General features: G+C 52.7%; 1 protein-coding gene across 5 annotated transcripts in view; it reads right to left on the bottom strand.

The window, feature by feature from the left end:
* STK32C (serine/threonine kinase 32C) overlaps positions 1 to 19,949 on the bottom strand; it is a 130,391-nt gene that overhangs the window by 15,324 nt on the left and 95,118 nt on the right. For all 5 annotated transcript variants that reach the window (XM_056794869.1, XM_056794865.1, XM_007477491.3 and 2 more), the window contains exons 3-4: positions 1,155 to 1,306; positions 239 to 412 (exon numbers count right to left, since the gene is read on the bottom strand). In XM_056794869.1, the coding sequence (XP_056650847.1) occupies positions 239 to 412; positions 1,155 to 1,306 (326 nt within the window). The remainder of the gene's footprint in view (positions 1 to 238; positions 413 to 1,154; positions 1,307 to 19,949) is intronic.

The raw sequence follows: 19,949 nt of genomic DNA, 5'->3' as shown, positions 1-19,949 counted from the left end.
CCCAGCCCCTGGATTGCCACCAGGCTCGCCAAGGCCTCCCCTCAGGTCCCTCCTGGAAGGCCCCTGAGTGGCCTTCCGGTCTTGCCCAGAGGGCTCATCTCTCCTGGGCCCTGCCACGCCAGGGGGCCTGGATGTCCAGGCCCAGGAAGGCCCCTGGCGAGGGGGCGAATCATCAGGAGGCTCCGGCCTCGCCAATGGGCCTGGACTGAGCTGACGCGGAGCTGCCCCTCCCCCTCACCTGTGGATGATGCGGTGGCTGCGCAGGTAGTCCAGGGCAAGGGCCATCTCGCAGATGTACAGCCTGACCGTCTCCTCCGTGAACTGCACGTTCTGCTGCAGGTGGTAGCGGAGGTCGCCGCCGAGGAGCAGGTCCACCACCATGAACATGTCCTCCTCGTCCTGGAACGAGTACCTGCGGGGAGGCGGCTCCCGTGGGCGGAGGCTTGGGACCCTCCTCATCGCGGAGCCCCACACGGAGGGGGGAGGGGCGGGACGGCAAAGTGAGGGTGGGGGGGCCGCCCGGTGGGTCAGAGTCCCATCCCACTTGCGCCCCTCGAGGGACGGAGCTCTCTGTCTCCGCCTACTCGGCCGGGTTTCCCTTGTGCTGCCTCCGCTTGGTCCTGCCGCCAGCCCCGGGCTGCCCCCCTCCATTTCCTCTCTTTGGGGCCTCGCTGGCTCCCGGCACAGGGACGGCCACAGTCCCCCGTCCAGCCTGCATTTCTGGGCCCCCCCCCCACTTATCCCGAGGACTCAACTCCTCCTTCTAGGCACGGGAGGCTCCTCTTACCTAGTGGCGCCCATCACGCAGCTGTGGCCTCACAGCCCGCCCCCCCCCCCATGAGGCTGTGCGACGCACTCCCGGGGGCTTTCCAGCCGCCCCTCCCGCACGCCCTCCCCACGGTGGGCCCAGAGTGCCCTGGCTTAGCGGCTCAGGCCTGGGGGTCCCACGAGGAGGAGGGAAGGGGGAGGAGCCATTCATCAAGCTCCAGGCCTTCCGGGATCTGTATTGGGGGGAGGGGGGAGGCTTCGGGCTGAGCAGAGCCCCTCCCTGTGCCCACGGAGGGACCGGCTGGGCTCTGGCGGCTCCAGGAAGTCCCTCCCTTTTGGAGGGCGCCAAGCCTGGGCGAGGGGGGAGGGGGAGGGGTGGCGCTCACCAGAGGTTCACCAAGAACACGTGCTCGAGGTCCTGCAGGATCTCCAGCTCCCGGAACACGTTGCGGACCTCGTCCCGCTCCACGCACTGCTGCTTGTTCATGTACTTCATGGCGTACATCTTCTCGGTGTCGCGCTTCTGCACGATGCAGACCTGGGAGCGAAGGGGAGGCTCAGAGGGGGGCCCTGGGTGTGGCTGCCCGCGGTCGTCTCCTGGAAGCGGGGCCGGGCTAGGCCGGGGGCATCCCAGCACTCTTCCTCCCCCAGAGACATCAGTCAGAATCCGAAAGGACAAGCTGCTTGGGCGGCATCTCCCCCCACCCCCAGCCCACCCCGGGGCTCCCCTCCAAAGCTGGTCGAGGGCTCTCGGAAAGCGGCCCCTCACGCAGTCCTTGTGCAGAGCCCGGTCAGCGCGGAGAGGACCCTGATAAGGGGAGGCTCCCCTGTAGCCCCAGAAGCTGAATGAGACCATCGCATAGGGCCCTCCCCGCCGGGTGCCAAAGGAATGGGGGTTTGGAGTTCTCAGCCCAAGCCAGGAGATCGTCACCGAGGAGAGCCTGCATTGAGCTGGCTAATGAGGAAGAGAAGCATCTCCAAACAAAGTTGAGAAAGAAGAGAAGAGAGGGGATGGGGGAGGGGGCGGGGAGAAGGGGAAAGGGGGCGAGGAAGGAGAGGAGAGCAGCTCTTCAGTCCAATTTTAGCTGATCAGAGGAAGATAGTCTGTGGCTGCTGCTGGGAGACTAGAAAGAAATGGGCTTCTCAACTGCTGTTGGGAGCTGATCTGATGAAAGGAAAGCTCTGTTGCTTAAGAGAGCTGACTGGAGGAAAGAAGTCTCCTAGCCACTTGAAGAATTGATGAAGGAAACGGGAGAAGCTCCCTTTCCCTTCCTCTCCCTTCAACTTGAAAGGAGAGAATCCCCCCAAGACACCTGAATGGCTTGTGTTTCATTGACAGCCATGTTTTGAGAAGAGGAAGCCCCTGCAGAGTTCATTCATCATACTTGAATGGCTCTGTGAATTCCCAGGTTAGGGGAACTGTTTTGCTGAGAACAAATGCTGCCCTTGAGCTCAGATAAGACAGAAAACCTGAACAACATGTCGGAGCAGTGGGTTGTAAAATGAATAATCAATAACTACAGTATTCTATTTTTAAAGTTTTATAACTAAAATGAAAAAGCTACCTGAACTAGGCCAGTCACAGGTCAAAACGAGAGCAGAAGAGGGAGGAGTTACAGCCACTCAAATACAATCATGCAAAGCACCAGGACACAGGAAAGGGGGAAAGAATTCTAGGTAATACAGAAAAGAACTTTGGGTAATGTAGTTGCTTTTATTCTTTTTTTGAGGTTCACGAATGTCTAACTGTACAGAGCCAATGCTTATAGTCTCTACTTTCGCAAAAAGAACTTAACCTCATTTCAGCAGATCTGTTGTAGCAGGCAGTGAAGAAGTGACTGACTCCACCCCGGGGAAGAATGATGAATCCCAGAAGACTAGAATAGACTCAGCAATTGCTGTATCATGCCAACTATTTCCTATGGCTACCGAGGACACCTGGGCCATCAGTACAGGGGTCTGAGTTACCCTCAGAACATGTGTTCCTCTCCCGTGGGTCGCTTCTAGGCTGCAACTCTGTGCCCACTCTCCCAAAGAAACGAGATGCATTGGTGGAAGGAATGACTCAGGTTTGTGGGAGGATTATGATGTTATTCTTGGTTTTCTCTTCTTGTTGAATAGATTCTTCTATTATTAAATGCATCATGATTGAGTTCATGGTGTCATCTTGGCTGATTTGTTTAAGTGGGAGGGACACCAATGGGGGCTCAGGAGCTAAAACTATGAACTGCATGTATGTGTGCACGTGTAGAAATATGTGTGTATACATGTGTGCTTGTGCACATGAGTACACAAATATACCCACATACGTTTATGTGTATTATCTTCCACATTAAGGTTACCACTAGGACTCAGAGAGTGAATTGTGGCCAGGGAATGTCACCCTCCCTCAAATCTGGAAATCCTTTGATCAGTAAGTGCGAGAGCTGATTGAGGCGAGCCGACCAACCAAGAGACAGACAGACAGACAGCTGGGAGGGCCGAGGGGCGGTATGCCCAGAGCCCCAGTCCTTACCTGCCTATGGCCATCTCAGGGGGCATTCACATCATCACAGGCCCTGACACAGAAGGGAGGTGGCAGGGCTGGGTCCTGGCCACCGAGGGAGGCCCTTATAGCTGTGACGAGACCTCCCGGCAGGGCCTCTGATGCATGAGGCTCCCCGGCCAACACGAGTACTTGGGGCTGCCCCATTTCCAGGCACACCCCGTGTCCAAATTCATGAGGCTGTCCATTCAGAGACGGGGCACGGAACAGAGACAATGACCAAATGCCAGCCTGGGGTGATGAAGATAAATGCAACTGCAGCCATTAAAAGCCCGATCAGCGCTTACTCCCCTTTGCCAAGGAGCTCCAGGCTCCAGGATCCCCTTCGCTTCCCAGCCTCTCTGATGGACCACTTAGGAGCCCTCTGTGTTTCGGCAGCTGGACGATGGACATCTCAAAGGGAAGCGAGCAGTGCTGGAGGGTCTGGGTTCCAGGCTTATCCCTTTGGGGGGGTGTACAGCGGGGGCTTGGGAACTCTAGCAAAGAGGGGCTGGGACTGCCTTGGAGATGGGAAGGCACAAGATTCACAGATGTAAAAAGTCAACCAAACTCCCCCTGGGGTCCAGCAGGAAGGAGTCCAAAGACCTGAGTCAGTCAATCCATCGATCCATCAATTAGTGAAGGGTCAGCTGAGATGCCAGATCTCTGGTCCACGAGAGCCCAGGCTCCAGCCCAGCCTCCAAAGCATCCGGGAGGCAGAATCCTCGGGGTCAGAGGCTTCCCGGCTTCCAGAAAATGTTGGGTTTGAACCCCCAACCATTCCCTCCACTGGAAGCGGCACACATCGTGGAAGGATGAAGCTGGCGAAGGCACAGACATTTGGGGCAAGCTTGCAGCGAGCCGGTCTAAACCAGGAAAGGGAAGGAGGCAAACAAGATGGAAGCTTTTCGTGAAAGGCTGGAGGCTGCCACTGAATGGTAACGAGGCTATTACTGCTGAAATTGGCTCATTAGCATTAATTTTTGCCAGCTGGAATGGCCTAATTTCAATCCTACTACCTCAATTCAGGGCTAAGGAGGCCCCGGAGGCTGCCCACTTCCTGGATCCAAGCCTCCCCAGAAGCCCAGATCAGACCCTCCTTGGGCTTTTCTCCCCCTCCCTTCAGTCACATGCTTTTCTGAGTACAAACAGGACTCCCGAATGTCACCGAAAGGCAGCCGTTTCCCAATATTCTCCTGGTTTGTCTGAGGAGGACTAGAGAGGAATGGACGCCCCTGAAATCCTCTACTCCGTTGTTGCTGCCCTGTCTGGTTTCACCTCCACAGAACAGCGCGTCCCTCCCAAGGGAAGCCCATCTCACCCCATGCCTCTGACTGCCGCCACCCCACCCCCCTCCTAATGCCTTCCTTTATAGAGGGCCGAAACTGGACTCCCAGCACACTCTGCCTGGAACCTCCTCTTCCATCAGATGCCGCTGAGATGGGTGCCTGCTGGTGTCCCTGCCCCCCTTTGGGTCCTGTCTCCCCCCTTAGGCTGTGAGCTCCTTGAGGGCAGGGACAGTCTTTCTTTTTTTTAATTGTGTTCTCAGCACAGAGTATGTGCTTAATGAATGTTAACTGGATTGGAACTCAGGACATCCCAGTTTCTCAGGGCTGGAAAAAACCTCAGATGCAGCTAACCCCATTCAAACCTGCCTGAGAGGCTTCTCTATCATCTACCTGTTAAGTAGTCACCCAGCCTCTTTCTGAAGACCCTCCCCCAACCCCCTTCAGCCCATTCCACTTGGGGACAGTTCTGCTTGTTGGGAAGGCCCATTTCCCCACCCCCACGCATACCTCAAGAACTACAGCAAGCTAGCATTTGAGTCAGTCAGTCAGTCAGTCAGCATCCTAAATGAGGTGTAAACAAAACTTAGGTGTCCCTGGTGATTCAATCAGAAGATGAGTGAAATACTTTCAGCCATTGTTGTTGAATAGTTGCACTGGACTCATGACCCCGTTTGGAGTTTTCTTGGCAGAGAAACTGGAATGGTTTGCCTTTTCCTTCTCCAGCTCATTTTGTGGATGAGGAAACTGAGGCAAAGGGATCAAGTGACTTGGCCAAGGTCACCCAGCTAGGAAGTGTCTGAGGAAGATAAGTCTTCCTGACTGAAAACTGGGCACTCTATCCACTGTCCCACCTACCTGCCCCTTTCAGCCACTGGATTAAAGGAAATGATACTACACAGGAAGTGCTTAAAGCTACATCTAAGGGAAACTTCATGAGGATCCCACAAAACGAGAAGCTTGAGCTGACTTTTCCTCAGATTTTGTATGTATGTGTGGGAGAAGGTGCTGTAGAGTGTTGGGGGGTGTCATAATGACTCTTCTTACTAGACTACCTTAGTAAATACATCTAGCTAAAAGCCACTTACTCTGGAACCGAATTCATACCAGCTGGATAATTACTGGGGAATACACCGGTGGGGGCTCATGATCGATATTAGAAAACCTGCAACGCAAGGTAACCTAGCTCCTACTTCGACCAGCAAATATTTGACCGGGCCCCCATCTATGTAACTGTGGGTTGTCTTGTTCTCACCTCCCTGCCTTGGCCTTATCTCTCATCTCTCCATCCCTCTCTCCTACTTGCTGTTACAGTTAAAAGAGTTGTTGTCATAAACTGTGACTGGGAAAATATGGTTTCAAATCATAAATATAGTGGTTGCCATGGGAAAATTCCCAAATATTAAATATACCCAAGTCAGCTGGGTTTTGTGGAGATTTTAATTAATACAAATGAGGAATTAAGGAAAGGGAGAGAGAGAGTAAGAGGAAATAATGAGAAAAGGGGTAGGCCAGCCTAGGCTTTAAGCCTTAAGAGAGAGATCAGTTAGTTTTTAATCCATTCACCACAAGATTTGTCCCAAGCAAGATTCTAGTGTTCAGAGAGACCCACCAGTTCAGCTCCTCAGCTCCACTAAGTTCAGCCACCAAGCCCTTCAATTCAGCTTTGGCAAGCTGAACTCTTTCAGAGGCCTTTCTGACCTCCTTTTAAAGAGAATTTTCTCCTATGTCACCTCCCCTAAGTTTTCACATCTACCAGTCACAGTAGACGTTTTCACAGGACTGACCATTCTTAATTCACATCTTCTTTAGTTCTTAACTTCTCTGGGTAGACTAAAACTTCTGAGTAAGTTCACACCTCTTTGCCCCTTGCAAGTTTGCAAGTTACCTGACCTTTTAGTGATTAATTTGACTTCATAGGTACTTAGCACCCTTTTGTATTAGATCTAAAAATAGACCTAGCTTAAGGGCTTTTGCCTTAATATAAGTATGAGTTAAGTACTTTTTCATTGTTCAGTAAGGAGTTTACAACTTTATCTTCCCCTAAAGTATGCCTAAGTATGGGTGGAGTAATGTTGGAGTTCTCACATTCCTGATCAAGTACCTTCATTGTTTAAAATGGGGAATGGTCTTAGCCAAATGTTCTAAGGTAGAGTCTGAGAATCTTTAACATTCACAAGTCTGAGAAATTTTAAGATTCACATTGCCCTGCTTCTTGTTCCCATGGCCACCAACCAGGACAGGTTCTCATCACTGTGACAGTGTCCTACCACTTCCTGCCTTCATTCTCTCTGCCTTACAGGCTACCATACACACAGCTACCACTTGACTATGGCACAGACTGACTGAACTTCAGAAGGGGAAGAGCCCTTTCTGTCTGGGGACCAAAAATCACAAGTCCCTCCAGGGCTCCTGTTCCTTGGCCTGAAGACCTCCAAAGAAGGGATCCCCACTGCCTCCGGAGGAAGCCTCTGGAGTTTCGGGATAGTGCTCACTCTGAAAATGTGCCCTGGTACCACATCTGAGTTTGCCCCTTTTTCTGCCCTCTTGAACCAAACATGAGGCCAATCTCTTCTCCCTGTGATGCCCTGAAATGGCCCAAAGGACAGGAGGTAGACCTCCCTTCCATCCTCTCTTCATGCTGGTCACCATTGCTCTCCTGCTTGCCCAAGGGAAACGAGCTAAGAGAGATGGGAGGGTGGCCAGATAGGTTCAGGGTTAGGAGCTTCCCTCTCTTCTGAGGTTTGGATGGTGCCAGTCGAGGGGGCGCCAGAGCCCCATCTTTAGAAGGGTTGGTTTCTAACATTGCTCTCTCAGTACCAATGGCTCTTCCACCAGGGCTCAGAGGAACTCAGGTGGGTACAGCCACTGCAGGGTCCCTGACTGGAAAGGCACAAATAGCAAAATGTTCTGAGCCCAAACAACTTCTAGATGCCTGTGGGACAAGAAAAAGGGAACCTCTCATAGTCATATATATCTTCTCCTTATGTTCATACTGTTTTCTCCTTCCAACCCCTCCCTTTTGGCCTGGGAATCCAAAGACCACCATTCATATCTTGGCTGTACAATTTACCATGTGCATCCTTGGACAAGGCTGTTGCTTTCTTGGAGCCCCTTCTACTCACCGCCCTCTTAATAAAATTTTTAAAAAAGATGGTTGCCCTAGAGGCACAGAGAGAAGAGAACTGATGTTAGAGTCACAAGAAACCTGGCTTTGAACTCCAACTCTTCTAGTTGTGTAACCCTAAGAAATGAGCCTAATTGATCTGTGCCTCAGTTTCCTCCTATATAAAATGGGGGAGTGAATTAGATGGCCTCTATGGTCCCTTCTACCTCTAAATTATTATCCTATAATCTTAAATCCATGGCTAGGTGACTAGGGCCAAGTCATTCACCCTCTCCTTTTCAATATCCACACCATGCCAGTGCTCTGATAGGACCCAATTCCCAAGCTATCATGAAACTCCTGAGACCATGATGGTGAACCTATGGCACACATGCTGGAAAGTGGTTGCTCCCTTTCCCCTCTCCACACATGCCTAAGGACAATTCTCACTTCACCTGCCCCTCTGCTCAGTAGCCCAACAGGAGCGCTCCCTCCCTCTCCTGTCTGGGATAAGATGAGGGACTCACATGCGGCATGAGGGTGCAGTTTGGGCACTTGGTCTCTAAAAGGTTCACCATCACTTTCCATGGAGATCATGGATCCAAAGAGCTATGAAACCCTGAGAGGTCTAGAAATATATCAGTTCTTCTTATTCCAAAGTGATTTTCAGCTCTAAATCCCATGGACCTGCTCCTCCTTCAGGGCACTTGGCTGCCCAGGTGAGCAGACTGTCCCAGGGCCTTAGAGCCAGTCAATAAAGTAGACAATTAAGGATTGATTGTGGGGGTCGTTAGGGAGATGGCAGCAGCAAGCATCCTAGAGAGGTATGTGGGGTAGAGAGAGAGCTCTCCCCTATACACTTAGGATACAAAGTGAGAGCAGAGCATTCAATGCAAAAACTCCAGTTTTTTAAAAATTGGGATTATTGAATACATGACAAGGAGAACCAGGTGGTCAGGAGAGAGGATGAGAAGATGAATCAGAGACCAGATGGTGAAGGCTTCTCGGAAAACCTGATGGGAGCATTGGTGTCCCTTCCCGATCTGCTTTCTGACCATGGTTTTATTCTTCCAACCCTGGAAACCACAAGAAGGGAGGGGTGGGATATGCTGCCGAAAAGTCAGCAGAGGGACGGATGAAGACCGAGGAGAAGGAATGAAGACACACTGGAAGAAGAAAGGAATCTTGGTAATTCACAACAAAAGAGAAGGAAGTGAAATCTCCCGAGGAAAGGGAAGGCATCACGTCCAATTTGGCAAGGCAATCAAAGAAAGGGTGTTCGAGCTCTAGGAAGAAATCTGCAAGTCCAAGTAGAGCTTCCTGAGTACTGAACTAAAGACAGACTCTTCTTGACAGCAGATTCTCTGGAGGAAAAGAGAGAGAGAAAGAGAGAGAGTGCCAAAGACGGAGGGGAACACAACGGAAATGGAAGACCACAAGTGGGCTCTAAAACTAGGCTGCTAGTTAAGCCAGGAGCCAAGACGCAAAGACTGGCCATTTGCTAAACAAGGAGCGCACTGGCTGGAGCTTTCAGCGTGGGTACCCATAGGGATAGCCTCTGCCCACAAACCCAAGGTAGTAGCCATCCTGTGGGCACCTGAGCTGCCAATGCACTTCAGGGAGTATCAAGGAGAGGATCACACCCACACCCACACTCCTTTATTACCAAGAGCCAGTCCCCAGTGGATATGTGGGAGACGGGTAGGTGTGAACAGTTTTCAACAGAAGAATTGCAGACTAGAGACAACGGCATGAGAGCGTGCTCTCCGGAATCCATTAGAAATGCAATGCAGAGTAGAACAGCTCAGAGGGGTCACCCCACAGCCCGGAACGGGCAGAGTGGGAGATGAGTGACACAGCTGGTGGGGAGAGGTCCCATTGCCCCATTGCCCCATTTTCCTAATCTGCATTATGCAAGAGAAATGCCATTCCACCACAGAGCACGCCCTCTCCCAGGAAGTGAGAGAAAGCACAGTCCAGGATTCCTCCAGTGTCCACAGCAACAATCTTCCTGGTTGTGAAGAACTGAAACAACACGAGGGCCCACCGACTGTGGAATAAAAAGCTGAAAAACGATTGTATATTAACGACGTGAACCATTATTAGGCAGAAAAAGTGACGGGCGTGAGGAAATCTGGGACAAGGAAAGTCACAACAGCTGGTCCAGAGCAAAGTACACACGAGCTGGCACAGAACAGAATGGGCAGAACCAGGACAACACCAGGCACAGGGCCTGAAATGGCATCAAGGGAAGATGGCGGAGGAGCAGGAAGAAATCCATCAAACTCCCTCCTTCAAGCCCTGCTCCTTCATCATTCCACCACAAAGACCTCGAAAATGGGCCACACCAAAGCCTGATTGGAAGATCTAAGAGGGAAAAATCACAGCGACCCATTTTCCCCACCTAGTTAAGCACAGTAAGAAAGGCAGAAAGATCTCCAGACACTGGGGATGGGGTCTCTTCCTGAGCATTCCAATGGAGGGCCACATTGGACCCCAGAGAACGAAAGAGCTGGGATGCGGCCGAGAAGCACCTGAACTTGGCCAAAGCCTAGGAATAGGTGCGAACAGCAGGGCCGTTGCTCACTGCTCGTTCCACGGGACAGATCCAGGGAGGCCAGAGAAGGGGACCTGCACAGAGCAGGGAAGGTCTCCTGTAAAGACGCCTTTCAGGCTCTAGACTGAGGGCTGAACAAGTGTGTGGCTTGGGCCCCCCCCACCCAGAGGACAGGGAAGTCTGGTCCAGCCTCCAGTCTAGCGGAAGCCTGCAGTGGACAACCAAGGCAGGAATTTCAGAACAAAGAGGAACCAGCAGAACTTCCCAGCTGCCTGGGAGAGGCTGAGGCCAGTTAATACGGGCTCACCAACCAGGAGAGAATTCTAAAATGAAAACCTCTAGGAATACTATGGCCCAGACCGAAAGCAATAAAGTCAAGGTAAAATACTGCCAACAATCAGAAAGAAAGAGCTCAAGAACCAAGGAGCCCTCTAGGCAAATACCGGCATCAGTAAGGCAATAAGCAAACATTATGCACTTACTGTGTGCCAAGCACAGCACTAACCACCAGAGGTTGGAAAAATGAGTAAAACTGCAGCCCCCGCTCTCTAGGAGCTCATTCTAATGGGGAAGATGCCGTGAGATGTGGACAGTGCAGCTAGAAGGTAATCCCATAGGAATGCACTAGCAGTGGAGGGGGTGGGAGATGGCCTCTTCCTATGGAGGAATGCATATACAGAGGGAGGTATTTCCTGGGACTGGGTCTCCGGCTCAATCAAGTTGGAAGTTCAGCAGCCACTCACAGATCAGATATGGATAATTAACTGCTCTTTTTGTCTGACCTCCTTAGTCAACCTGGTGGCTCTCTGATCTTGAAGACTCATTATATTGTTGTCAGATTTAGGGTAGGCACCAACTGGTTTTAGCTCCTTCTGTAGCTCAGAACTCCCCAAATCAGTCAATCCACCAGTTCAGCTTCCCCCGGAGCAGGGATTATAAGTATGTGCCACCCCCTTTAACACAAGGGAAGGCCTCTTGCAAAAAGTGAGACTGCACAAGACTTGGCAGCCATTACCATAAAAAGCAGAAGATCTTGGAATAGAATATTCCAAAAGGCAAAATATAAATAAGGACAAATTTACCCTGGACAACTAAGTCTAATCCTACAGGGTAGGAAATGGATCTCTAATGGAACAAAGGACTTTCAGGCATTCCTGATTAAAAAAAAAACTAGCACTAAGCAGAAGCTTTAAACTATAAGCACAGGAGTCATACGAAACTAGAAAGGTAAATACATTTGAATATTTGGGGAAAGTATACAATGGCAAAGTGTTTACATTCTAAAAAGATAAAAGGTACAGCTAGGGGATGCCGCAGTACACAGAGCACTGGGTCTGAAGTCAGGTTTGGCCTCAGCCACTTAGTAGCTATGTGACCCTAAGCAAGTCACTTAACCTGTGTATCTCAGTTTCTTTATCTATAAAATGGGAATAATAATAGTACCTACCTCCCAAGGTGGTTGTGGGGATCAAATGAAATAATATTTGTAAAGTACTCAGCAAAGCGCCTAGCACAAAGTAAGTGCTACAGAAATGTCAGCTACTCTTATCATTAATAACGGAAGAAGAAGCAAGCATCCCTAAGGTCTAAGTCATCCCTAAGTCAGAGAACAAGAACGACAGAGAGACAAAGGGTGGGCTGAGTATTTTTTTTTCTATTCGGGTAGAAGGAAAATGAAATATGCTCACAGAGAAAGGATAAGGAAGGAGATGGAACATATTTTCAAACATAAATAGTGGGGCAAGTAGGTGGCTTGGTGAATAGAGAGCCAGGTCTAGAGACTTGGTTCTGGGTTCAAATCTAGCCTCAGACACCTCCTAGCTGTGGGACCCTGGGCAAGTCACCTAACCTCCATTGCCTAGCCCTTGCCACTCTCCTGCCTGGGAACCAATACTTACTATCGATGCTAAGACAGAAAGTAAGAGTTAAAAAAAATAACTGAGGCAAGTCAAATGAAGGAAATGGGCATCATATGGATCTCACTGTGATCTGTACTGAAAGAAGAAAGATTGAATACATACTTTTATACATAGAGGTCAGTGAAAAACACATTAAACTCAACAGTTAGGGACAAGCAGAGGTGGGCTAAGAGGGAAAGATTAGTTGTTGTTGTTGTTTAAACCTTCACCTTCTGTCTTGGAATCAATACTGTGTTTTGGTTCCAAGGCAGAAGAGTGATCAGGGCTAGGCTCTAGGGGTTAAGTGACTTGTCCAAGGTCACACAGCTGGGAAATGTCTGAGGCAAGATTTGAACCCAGGACCTCCCATCCCTAGGTCTGACTCTTCATCCAGTGAGCTACCCAGCTGCCCCCAGAAAGATTAGTTCTAAGAAAAACCAAACTTCAATGTCAGATCCTAAGTGCAGCATTAAGAAGAAAGAACAAAAAAAGAAACGCCTGTGACTGGGGGGGGGGGATGGATGGCGGAGTGATGCGGGGACAAGAAGGGGGTCAGAGAGCTGCCTCCGATGAGTTCAGTGTAGAACACCAGAGCTCAGCACAGCCCTCCGTTACCTTTTTCTTTTCCACTTTGATCAACAAAAGAAAGAGCAGGGGATTTGCATGCAACTGCCAACTTCTTGCCCATTTGAATTAGTTTTAGTCAATTTAGAACATTATTCCTTGGTTACAGGAAGCACGTTATTTCCCTCCCTCCCCTCCCCCACCCTTCCCGCAGCCCTTGGGTGTTACTCGTGTCCTTTACAAACTTTTTTAACTCACTTAAACATCAGGTTGGGAATTTGGAAAGTGAAAGACGGGCAGAAACATCTGCTGCATGGAATGGATGGCCAGAACCAGAGCAGCTTACAGCACAGGAAGGTAGACTGAGCTCATCGACTCTGGGACCCTGAGCTCAAGGTGCTGCCAGGGAGGCAGATGGGGAGGGACCCACGAAGTGGACCCGAAAAGGTTGGCTGGGCCAGGCGATGGCGGCCTTGAGACACCTGCCTACTTTGGGTTGGTCCTCCGGCTCGAGGGACAATCTCTCTCTCTCTGTCTCCCTCTCCTTCTCTCTCTCTCTGTCTCTCCGTCTCCCTCCCTCCCCTCCCTCCATGTCTCTCTCTGTCTCTCCGTCTCCCTCCCTCTCTCCCTCTCCTTCTCTCCCTCTCTGTCTCTCTCTCTCTCCCTCTCTCTCCCTCTCTTTCCATCTCTGTGTGTCTCTCTCCCTCTCTGTCTCTTTCTCCCTCTCTCTCTGTCTCTCTGTTTGTCTCTCTCCCTCCCTCTCTCTCTCTCTCCCCCCCTCTCTCCGTCTCGCTCTCCCTCCCTCTCTCTCTCTCTCTCTCTCTCTCTCTCTCTCTCTCGCTGTCTCTCTCTGTCTCTCCCTGTCTCCCTCTCTCCGTCTCGCTCTCCCTCCCTCTCTCTCTCTCTCTCTCTCTGTCTCTCTCTATCTCCCTCCCTCTCTCTCCCTCTCTCTGTCTCTCTCTCCCTCTCCTCTCTCTCTGTCTCTGTCTCTGTCTCTGTCTCTGTCTCTGTCTCCCCCATTTGCTGCCCTCTAAAGAGTGCTCCACAGCAGGCCAATGCGCCTGTCCCCTGAGCTCAAGAGGGAGTGCTCAAAGTGGGGAATGAACTGATGTGGAGCGAAGTGAGCAGAACTCACTCAGAATGGCATGCCTGGGACTCCCGGAGCTGAAAGGAAGATGGCCCCAACAGATGCAGGAAGCTCCTCCCAGAGCGGAGGGGGTGTCCTCTGGGTGAGCAATGAGGCAAGTACTGTCCCGACTGGCTTTATTGCTTGGCTGTCAGGGAAGTTGGGGGTTTTCAGCCAAAGGGGTGGGGATGGGCAGAGAAGTCTGGAAAGGGCCAGTAATACAGAAAAAAGGAACATTTTTTTCAGAGACATCCATTCTGTGTCCTATAATTAAGAGCTGAATAGCGACTCTAGGACTAGGATAGTGAAGGAGAGTCGCTGACAGCAAAGAAGGATGAAATGGAGGATTTCAAAGTCCTTTCTTTTCCTTAACTCAAGTGCTTTCCTGAGCAATGTCCTTGAAACACTGGCAGGGGCCCATAACAAGGCCTCAGGGAAGGAGCTCACTCCATGGTAGGAAGCCCCCATGGACTGAGGTCCTCCTGAACTCCCATCTATTCTCTCGGCCCATGTTGTCAAACCTATGGCACATGTGCCGGAGGGGACTTCTCACTCCCCCTCTCCACGTGCACCTGCGGACATTCCTCTCTTCACCCGCCCCTTTGCCCAGCAGCCCACAGGGAGAACTTCCTCCATCCCGTCTGGGGAAAGGCAGGAGGCTCACATGTGGCCTGAGGGTTGCCGTTTAGGCACTCAGTCTCTAAAAGGTTTGCCATCACTGCCCTAGGTCTTCCCAACCATTACAGATCTCACATCAGTCAGTTCATAGGCATGCTCCTTTGGCGGTCTCATTGGGACCAAGAAGATAAAGGACCCACTGGAGGGCCCCTGCTCCTGGGATAACTCTTGGCTGACCACTTCCTGGACATGCCTAAGAAGTGACTGACCAAGTCACGTGTCTTAGCAATGAGGGAGCTGCCGTCCCCACCTCGAAGACTTCCTCAGTCACCGAACTCCATCGGTTCTGCCACAATAGCCTGATGGGGAGGGAAGTTTGCCACTTCCTAGAAAGAGCAGGGCACTGTTCTGGTGCATTGACCGCTGACATCACACTGGCAGCCCCAACACCTCCCTGGGGCAGGACACAGTCAAACAGGTCCGGGAACGCCTCGCGCGCCTGCCCTTTCCTAAGGCCAAAGCTGAAGGAGCCTTCAGCGAGCTCCCTGCTCTCTGGGGAAGCCGAGTTTCCCAGCATGCTGAGGGATATTCCTGCTGGACGGCAAGTCCTGAGGGAACACGATGCCCTCCTGCCCATGGGCACCGCAGAGAGGCAGCCCCTGACTGGCTGCCCCCCAGAGCTGGAAGGCTGTTTCCCTGCTTTCAGCCAGCCAGGTTTGGCGGGCGAGAGCGGAAGGAGGCCCAGCCTCCACAAAGGCCGGATTCGTTCCGTCTCGTGCTTCATTTCAGAATTGGAGTCAGGGAAAGGGGCCTCCCATTCCCGGCCAATGGGGCCCGAGGGCCAGCAGTGCCAGCCCAGCCGGGGAAGCTGGAGGAAGGGGAGACGGGGGAGGGCTCCGGGCACACAGCAAATGGCCGATGGAGAAAAGAGGCTGTGCTGCTCCGGAGGCAGGCTCTGAGTCAATCACACGCCACACTGGGGGAGGGGAGAGGAGGAGGAACACAGGTCCGAGAAGGCAGACAGCAACGACGCAAGCCTCTGCCTAAGCCCAAGGAAAAAGGCCTCCTCTGGCCCCTCGTGGGGCAGCCCCGGGCTCTGGAAGTCAGAGAAGGGGAACAAGAAAGAAATGGAGAAAGCTGGCCTTCCCCACTGAATTCGAATAACCCTCTCCTGTCGATGTGGCCTGTTCTCTGGGCTCCTCTCCTGGGCTGCCGGACGCCAGTCTGCACCTCCACCCAAAGGTGGCAGCCCCCAGGGGCACCTGCCTGAGATGGGGCCCCCGAGCAGGCACTTCCTTCCAGGGAGCCTTCTCCACCTTCACGGCAGGAAGCAAAATGCCACCTTCCTCGTCCCTGCAGCCTCATGACCGGCGAGGGAGACGCTGATGATCGCAAGGCTCTGGCTGCTGAGGGACACACCCAAGACCCCCCCACCAGCTAAGGGGGCAAAGCCGAGAAGCCCCAGGGCTGGGTCCGGCCTCCCCCTCCATGCCTGAACCCAAGGTGAAGGGAGGGGGAGGGGCAGCACACCCTTCACTTTCCATGCTTTGTCTGGGCTTCACTCGGGGAGCTCTTTGTACCCCGTTTCGGGGTACAACACTAGACTGAAATGAATGGATGCTGCGATCCGCCCCAGGCTCGCTGCTGCCTTGGAATCAGAGGATGGAAGCTCCCTGCCTGCCTGCCTTGCTGGGCTGGGCGCCTTCCCCACCCCAAATGCTCCCTGGGCCCTGGATTGTGAGTCCTCGTGGGGAGCCTCAGCAACCCCTTTGTTCAGGCCATGAAAGAGGCGAGCACTTCGGTGAGCTCCTGAGCAAGCCCCTGACGTCTGGCCCTTGTGGCCTCGCAGCCTTGCACGGCCCACGGAGCTGGTGTGCAAATAATTCATTGCGGCCCGAATCCAGCACCATGAAGAGAGTTCCAGGATTGGGGACTAAAAGAGGCCTGGGAAGGCCTCAAGGCAGCCCTGCCTGCATTTAACAGAGCAGGAAAGTCAGGCAGAGAGCGGTGGAGGGATATGTCCAAGGCACTGACAGAGCCCAAAGGACACAGGTAGGGAATACCAGAGCCAGAGCACCGCCAGCCAGCGCATCGATCCCCGACTATTTGCCTCTTTGCGACCCTGCCCCCAGCTCCTGAGGCTGCTCTCTGGGGCATCTCAGTTGCCCAAATACTTTCTGAAAGCAGTTACACCCCCAAAGACCTCCCCAGCCCACGCTGAAGGTCCTCGAGCGCCTCAGTTCTCCCATGAACACCGCAGAGCGGCTCAGCTCTCTGCTTTTAAACTGGCTCTCAGGATGTCACACAATACTTGAAATGTGGCCTGATGAGGGCTGAGGGCAGGGAAACTGCTATTGTCTTCTCCTTCTTCCTCAAGCTAGGCCTCTCTTAATGCAGTCCAAGGCTCAAGGAGCTTTTTGGGCTGCTGTATCATTGGCTTGGCACATATGGAGTTTGTAGTCCACTAGAGCCAGGGCAGTGATGGTGAACCTCTGTGAGCACGTGCTCCCCCCCCCCAAGTGAGGTACTAGAAAGGCAGAGGAACTTGGGCAGAGCAGCTCCCTTCTCCCTCTCCACCATGCCTGAGGGCAGTTTTTCACATCCCCTGCCTCTCTGCCCAGCAGCCCAGTGGGAGTGCACAAGTGCACAGGGGGTGGGTGGGCGGTGCACAGGCAGCAGAGCTGGAGGGGAGCTGAGCACTCTGGCCATTCCCCTCCGTAATGCGGGGGGGGGGGGGGCACAGCACACAGTCTGGGGGTGAGCAGGCAGGGCCTGGCACTCCATCTCTAAAAGGCTCGCCATCACTGCCTTAGATCTTTTCCAGACAATGTGAAGCTGCCTTTTTTGGAAGACTCCAGGGCATGAGCTTACACTGATGCTTGTCCGATTTCGAAGCCGCCATTCCACCACTCATGTGGCACTGCCCCCCTCGAGCCTGGAAATCACAGAGGCCAATTACAGCTTGGCTTTTGTAGGATTTCAGCAGTACTGGATGGTCCCCGAGAGCCTTTCCCACTCCCGAACTCGACTCCATGAGAGCATGGAAAAGGCCTCACAAGAAGAGTCACACCAGAACAGAGCAGCTCCCTTGGGAGGTTGGTTTTCCCCCTTCCTGGAGATCTTCAGGCGGGTCCTAGGAAGCCATTCCCAGGTTAGCTGTAGACGTCATTCTGGGCTCCATGGTTCCAGGGCCCTTCCAAGCCATGATTAAAAGAAGCCAAATAGCCTCGGGGCCTGGGAGCCAGGAGGCCCTGGGGCAAAGCACTGCTCATTTAGCTTCTCGGGGCCCCCTTGGGACGCTCCCTCAGAGACAGCCCTAGAAGAGAAAAAGCTCGCTGGGTGGTGGGAAAAGCCCCATCGCGCTCTACAAGCACAGTTCCAGTCCCTGCCGCTCCCCCAACCTCTCTGATGCTCAGGTTCCTCTCCTATAAGAGATGCACAAGGATCTTGGCGGGAACTCCCTCTGGGGCATGGGGAGAGTCCACTTGGGTGGCGCGCTCGTGTGTGTCAGTCCAGGGCTCTGAAAAGCTGCGGCGGCCGTCCCAGGCCATCCGCTCGGTTGGCATCCTCTCCGCAGCACCGCGGACAGCTCCTGAGCCCAGAAGAGTTCCATGGAAGGTCTGGAGGAGGCAGAGGCGGGATCGCCCAAGGCTGCGCTGGGAGGGAACTCGGAGGTGTGGGCAGCCCAGAACCAGGCCCAGGGAAACAGCAAGTGCTCACACGATTAGCCTTTGCAAGGGATGCCACAGGCCTTGGCACTATGGCTTCCGGGACTAGTGGAGGAAACTGAGGCAGAAAGGAGAAGGAAGCGGGGCTCGCGATCTGCCCCAGGCTTCCGGACTCAGGCTCAAGCATTCTTTCCCCCCTTCCATCGCAGAACACAAGGCATCATGGGACTGCAGGCCAGTGCACAGCTGGCCTCGGCCGGCGTGGCACCTGCCATCCTGCGGGATGCACGACTCAGGAGAACAAGGACCCGGACGGGTACCCGAGGGTCGCCTCCGGCCCTTGGCGCCTATACAGCAGCAGCATCTCCCAGACCTCCATAAGAAGCCATGGAGAGGGCCAGCGGGGTGGCCAGAGGGGCGTGTGGGAAGAAGTGGCCCGAGGATCTTGAGCAGGAGGACAGTGTGAGCTCTGGTGGCCCGGGGCCACGCGAGAGCCAGCGGGGTGGCCAGAGGGGCGGCCAGAGGGGCGTGTGGGAAGAAGTGGCCCGAGGATCTTGAGCAGGAGGACAGTGTGAGCTCTGGTGGCCCGGGGCCACGCGAGAGCCAGCAATGACGGTGGAAGGGCCGGCAGGGTCAGCATCCCGCCAAGATGAGTGAAAGCGAGCGGCTGCGAAAGGCTTTAGGAGCCAGGCGGGAGGCGCACCGGCTCTCTCCGCCCTCCCGCCATGGATCTCTGTCAAGCCACCTTGGAGGGCAGGGCGCAGGGCCTTTGCCAGCCTAATGGAGAATCGATGCTATTCAGGCTAATCTCTCCTCGAGGGAAAGCCATCTACCTGTCTTCTCTGGCACAGTGGCCAAGTCCTGGATTGCTGGGCGGAGGGATGAAGAAGAGAAAAGGGAAGAGGCTAAGGTGGGGGGCGTGTTCCAAACTCCCCGGCTCTGCTGAAAGACTTGCGCAAACGGACACAGAGCCAAGTGATCAGAACCAGGAGAGCCGCCGAAACCAGGAGGAATGACCGCAGGGCCCCAGGATGCCCAGCTGCCTCCCTTTCAGAGGCCCAGCGGCTGCAGGACGCACAGGCTCACATGTTTGGGGTCCTGGGAAATGGGGGGGCACGGAGGAGTCCTCGCAGGACAGGCCGGGAATGATTTTGTTACGTTTTGATGATCTTAAAATATGACTGGAACAAGGGAGGGAAAGGAATGCACTGGGCGAGGGTCATTAAAAGGGGGAAGAAAATTCTCTCACATAATTGAAGTGTACAAATAAAACACAAGCAAGAAGGGGGGGAGGATAGGTAACACTTTGACTTCACTCTCAAAGGAAATATTATTCACACCAGGTGGGAACAGAAATAAATACATGTTGCTCAAAGGTAAGCATAAGGGGAAGGGGAGAATAAAGGGAAGAATAAGAAGTAGATGGTCAAAGGAGGTCTTAGTACTAAGCAAAACACTCTAATGAAGAAGGCTGGGTCTTAAAGAGTGATTTAAAAGAAAAGAAAAAGGTATAAGAACCTGTAATTTGGTATAAGGAGAGGAAGGATAAAACAGAAGAAGCAGATTTCATCGAACTGAAAGCATTATTGCTGAGTTTACATTCCTCTCTTCTTTATAAAGAGGGTACAGGGAATAGAAACGTAGACAAAAGGAGAACAGAAGGCAACATGCAATTAGCAATAATTACTCTGAATGTTAATGGGATGAACTCCCCCATAAAACAGAAGAGGATAACAGGATTGATTAAAAAACAGTATCTAGCATTTGTTGGTTAAAAGAAACTCATTTGTAAGAGAAATATGCACACAGAGGAAAACTAACAAGCTGGAGTAAA

Source organism: Monodelphis domestica, chromosome 1 (genome assembly GCF_027887165.1).
Source record: "Monodelphis domestica isolate mMonDom1 chromosome 1, mMonDom1.pri, whole genome shotgun sequence".
Classification (NCBI taxonomy): Eukaryota; Metazoa; Chordata; class Mammalia; order Didelphimorphia; family Didelphidae; genus Monodelphis; species Monodelphis domestica.
This window is presented reverse-complemented; position numbering and strand designations above follow the sequence as displayed.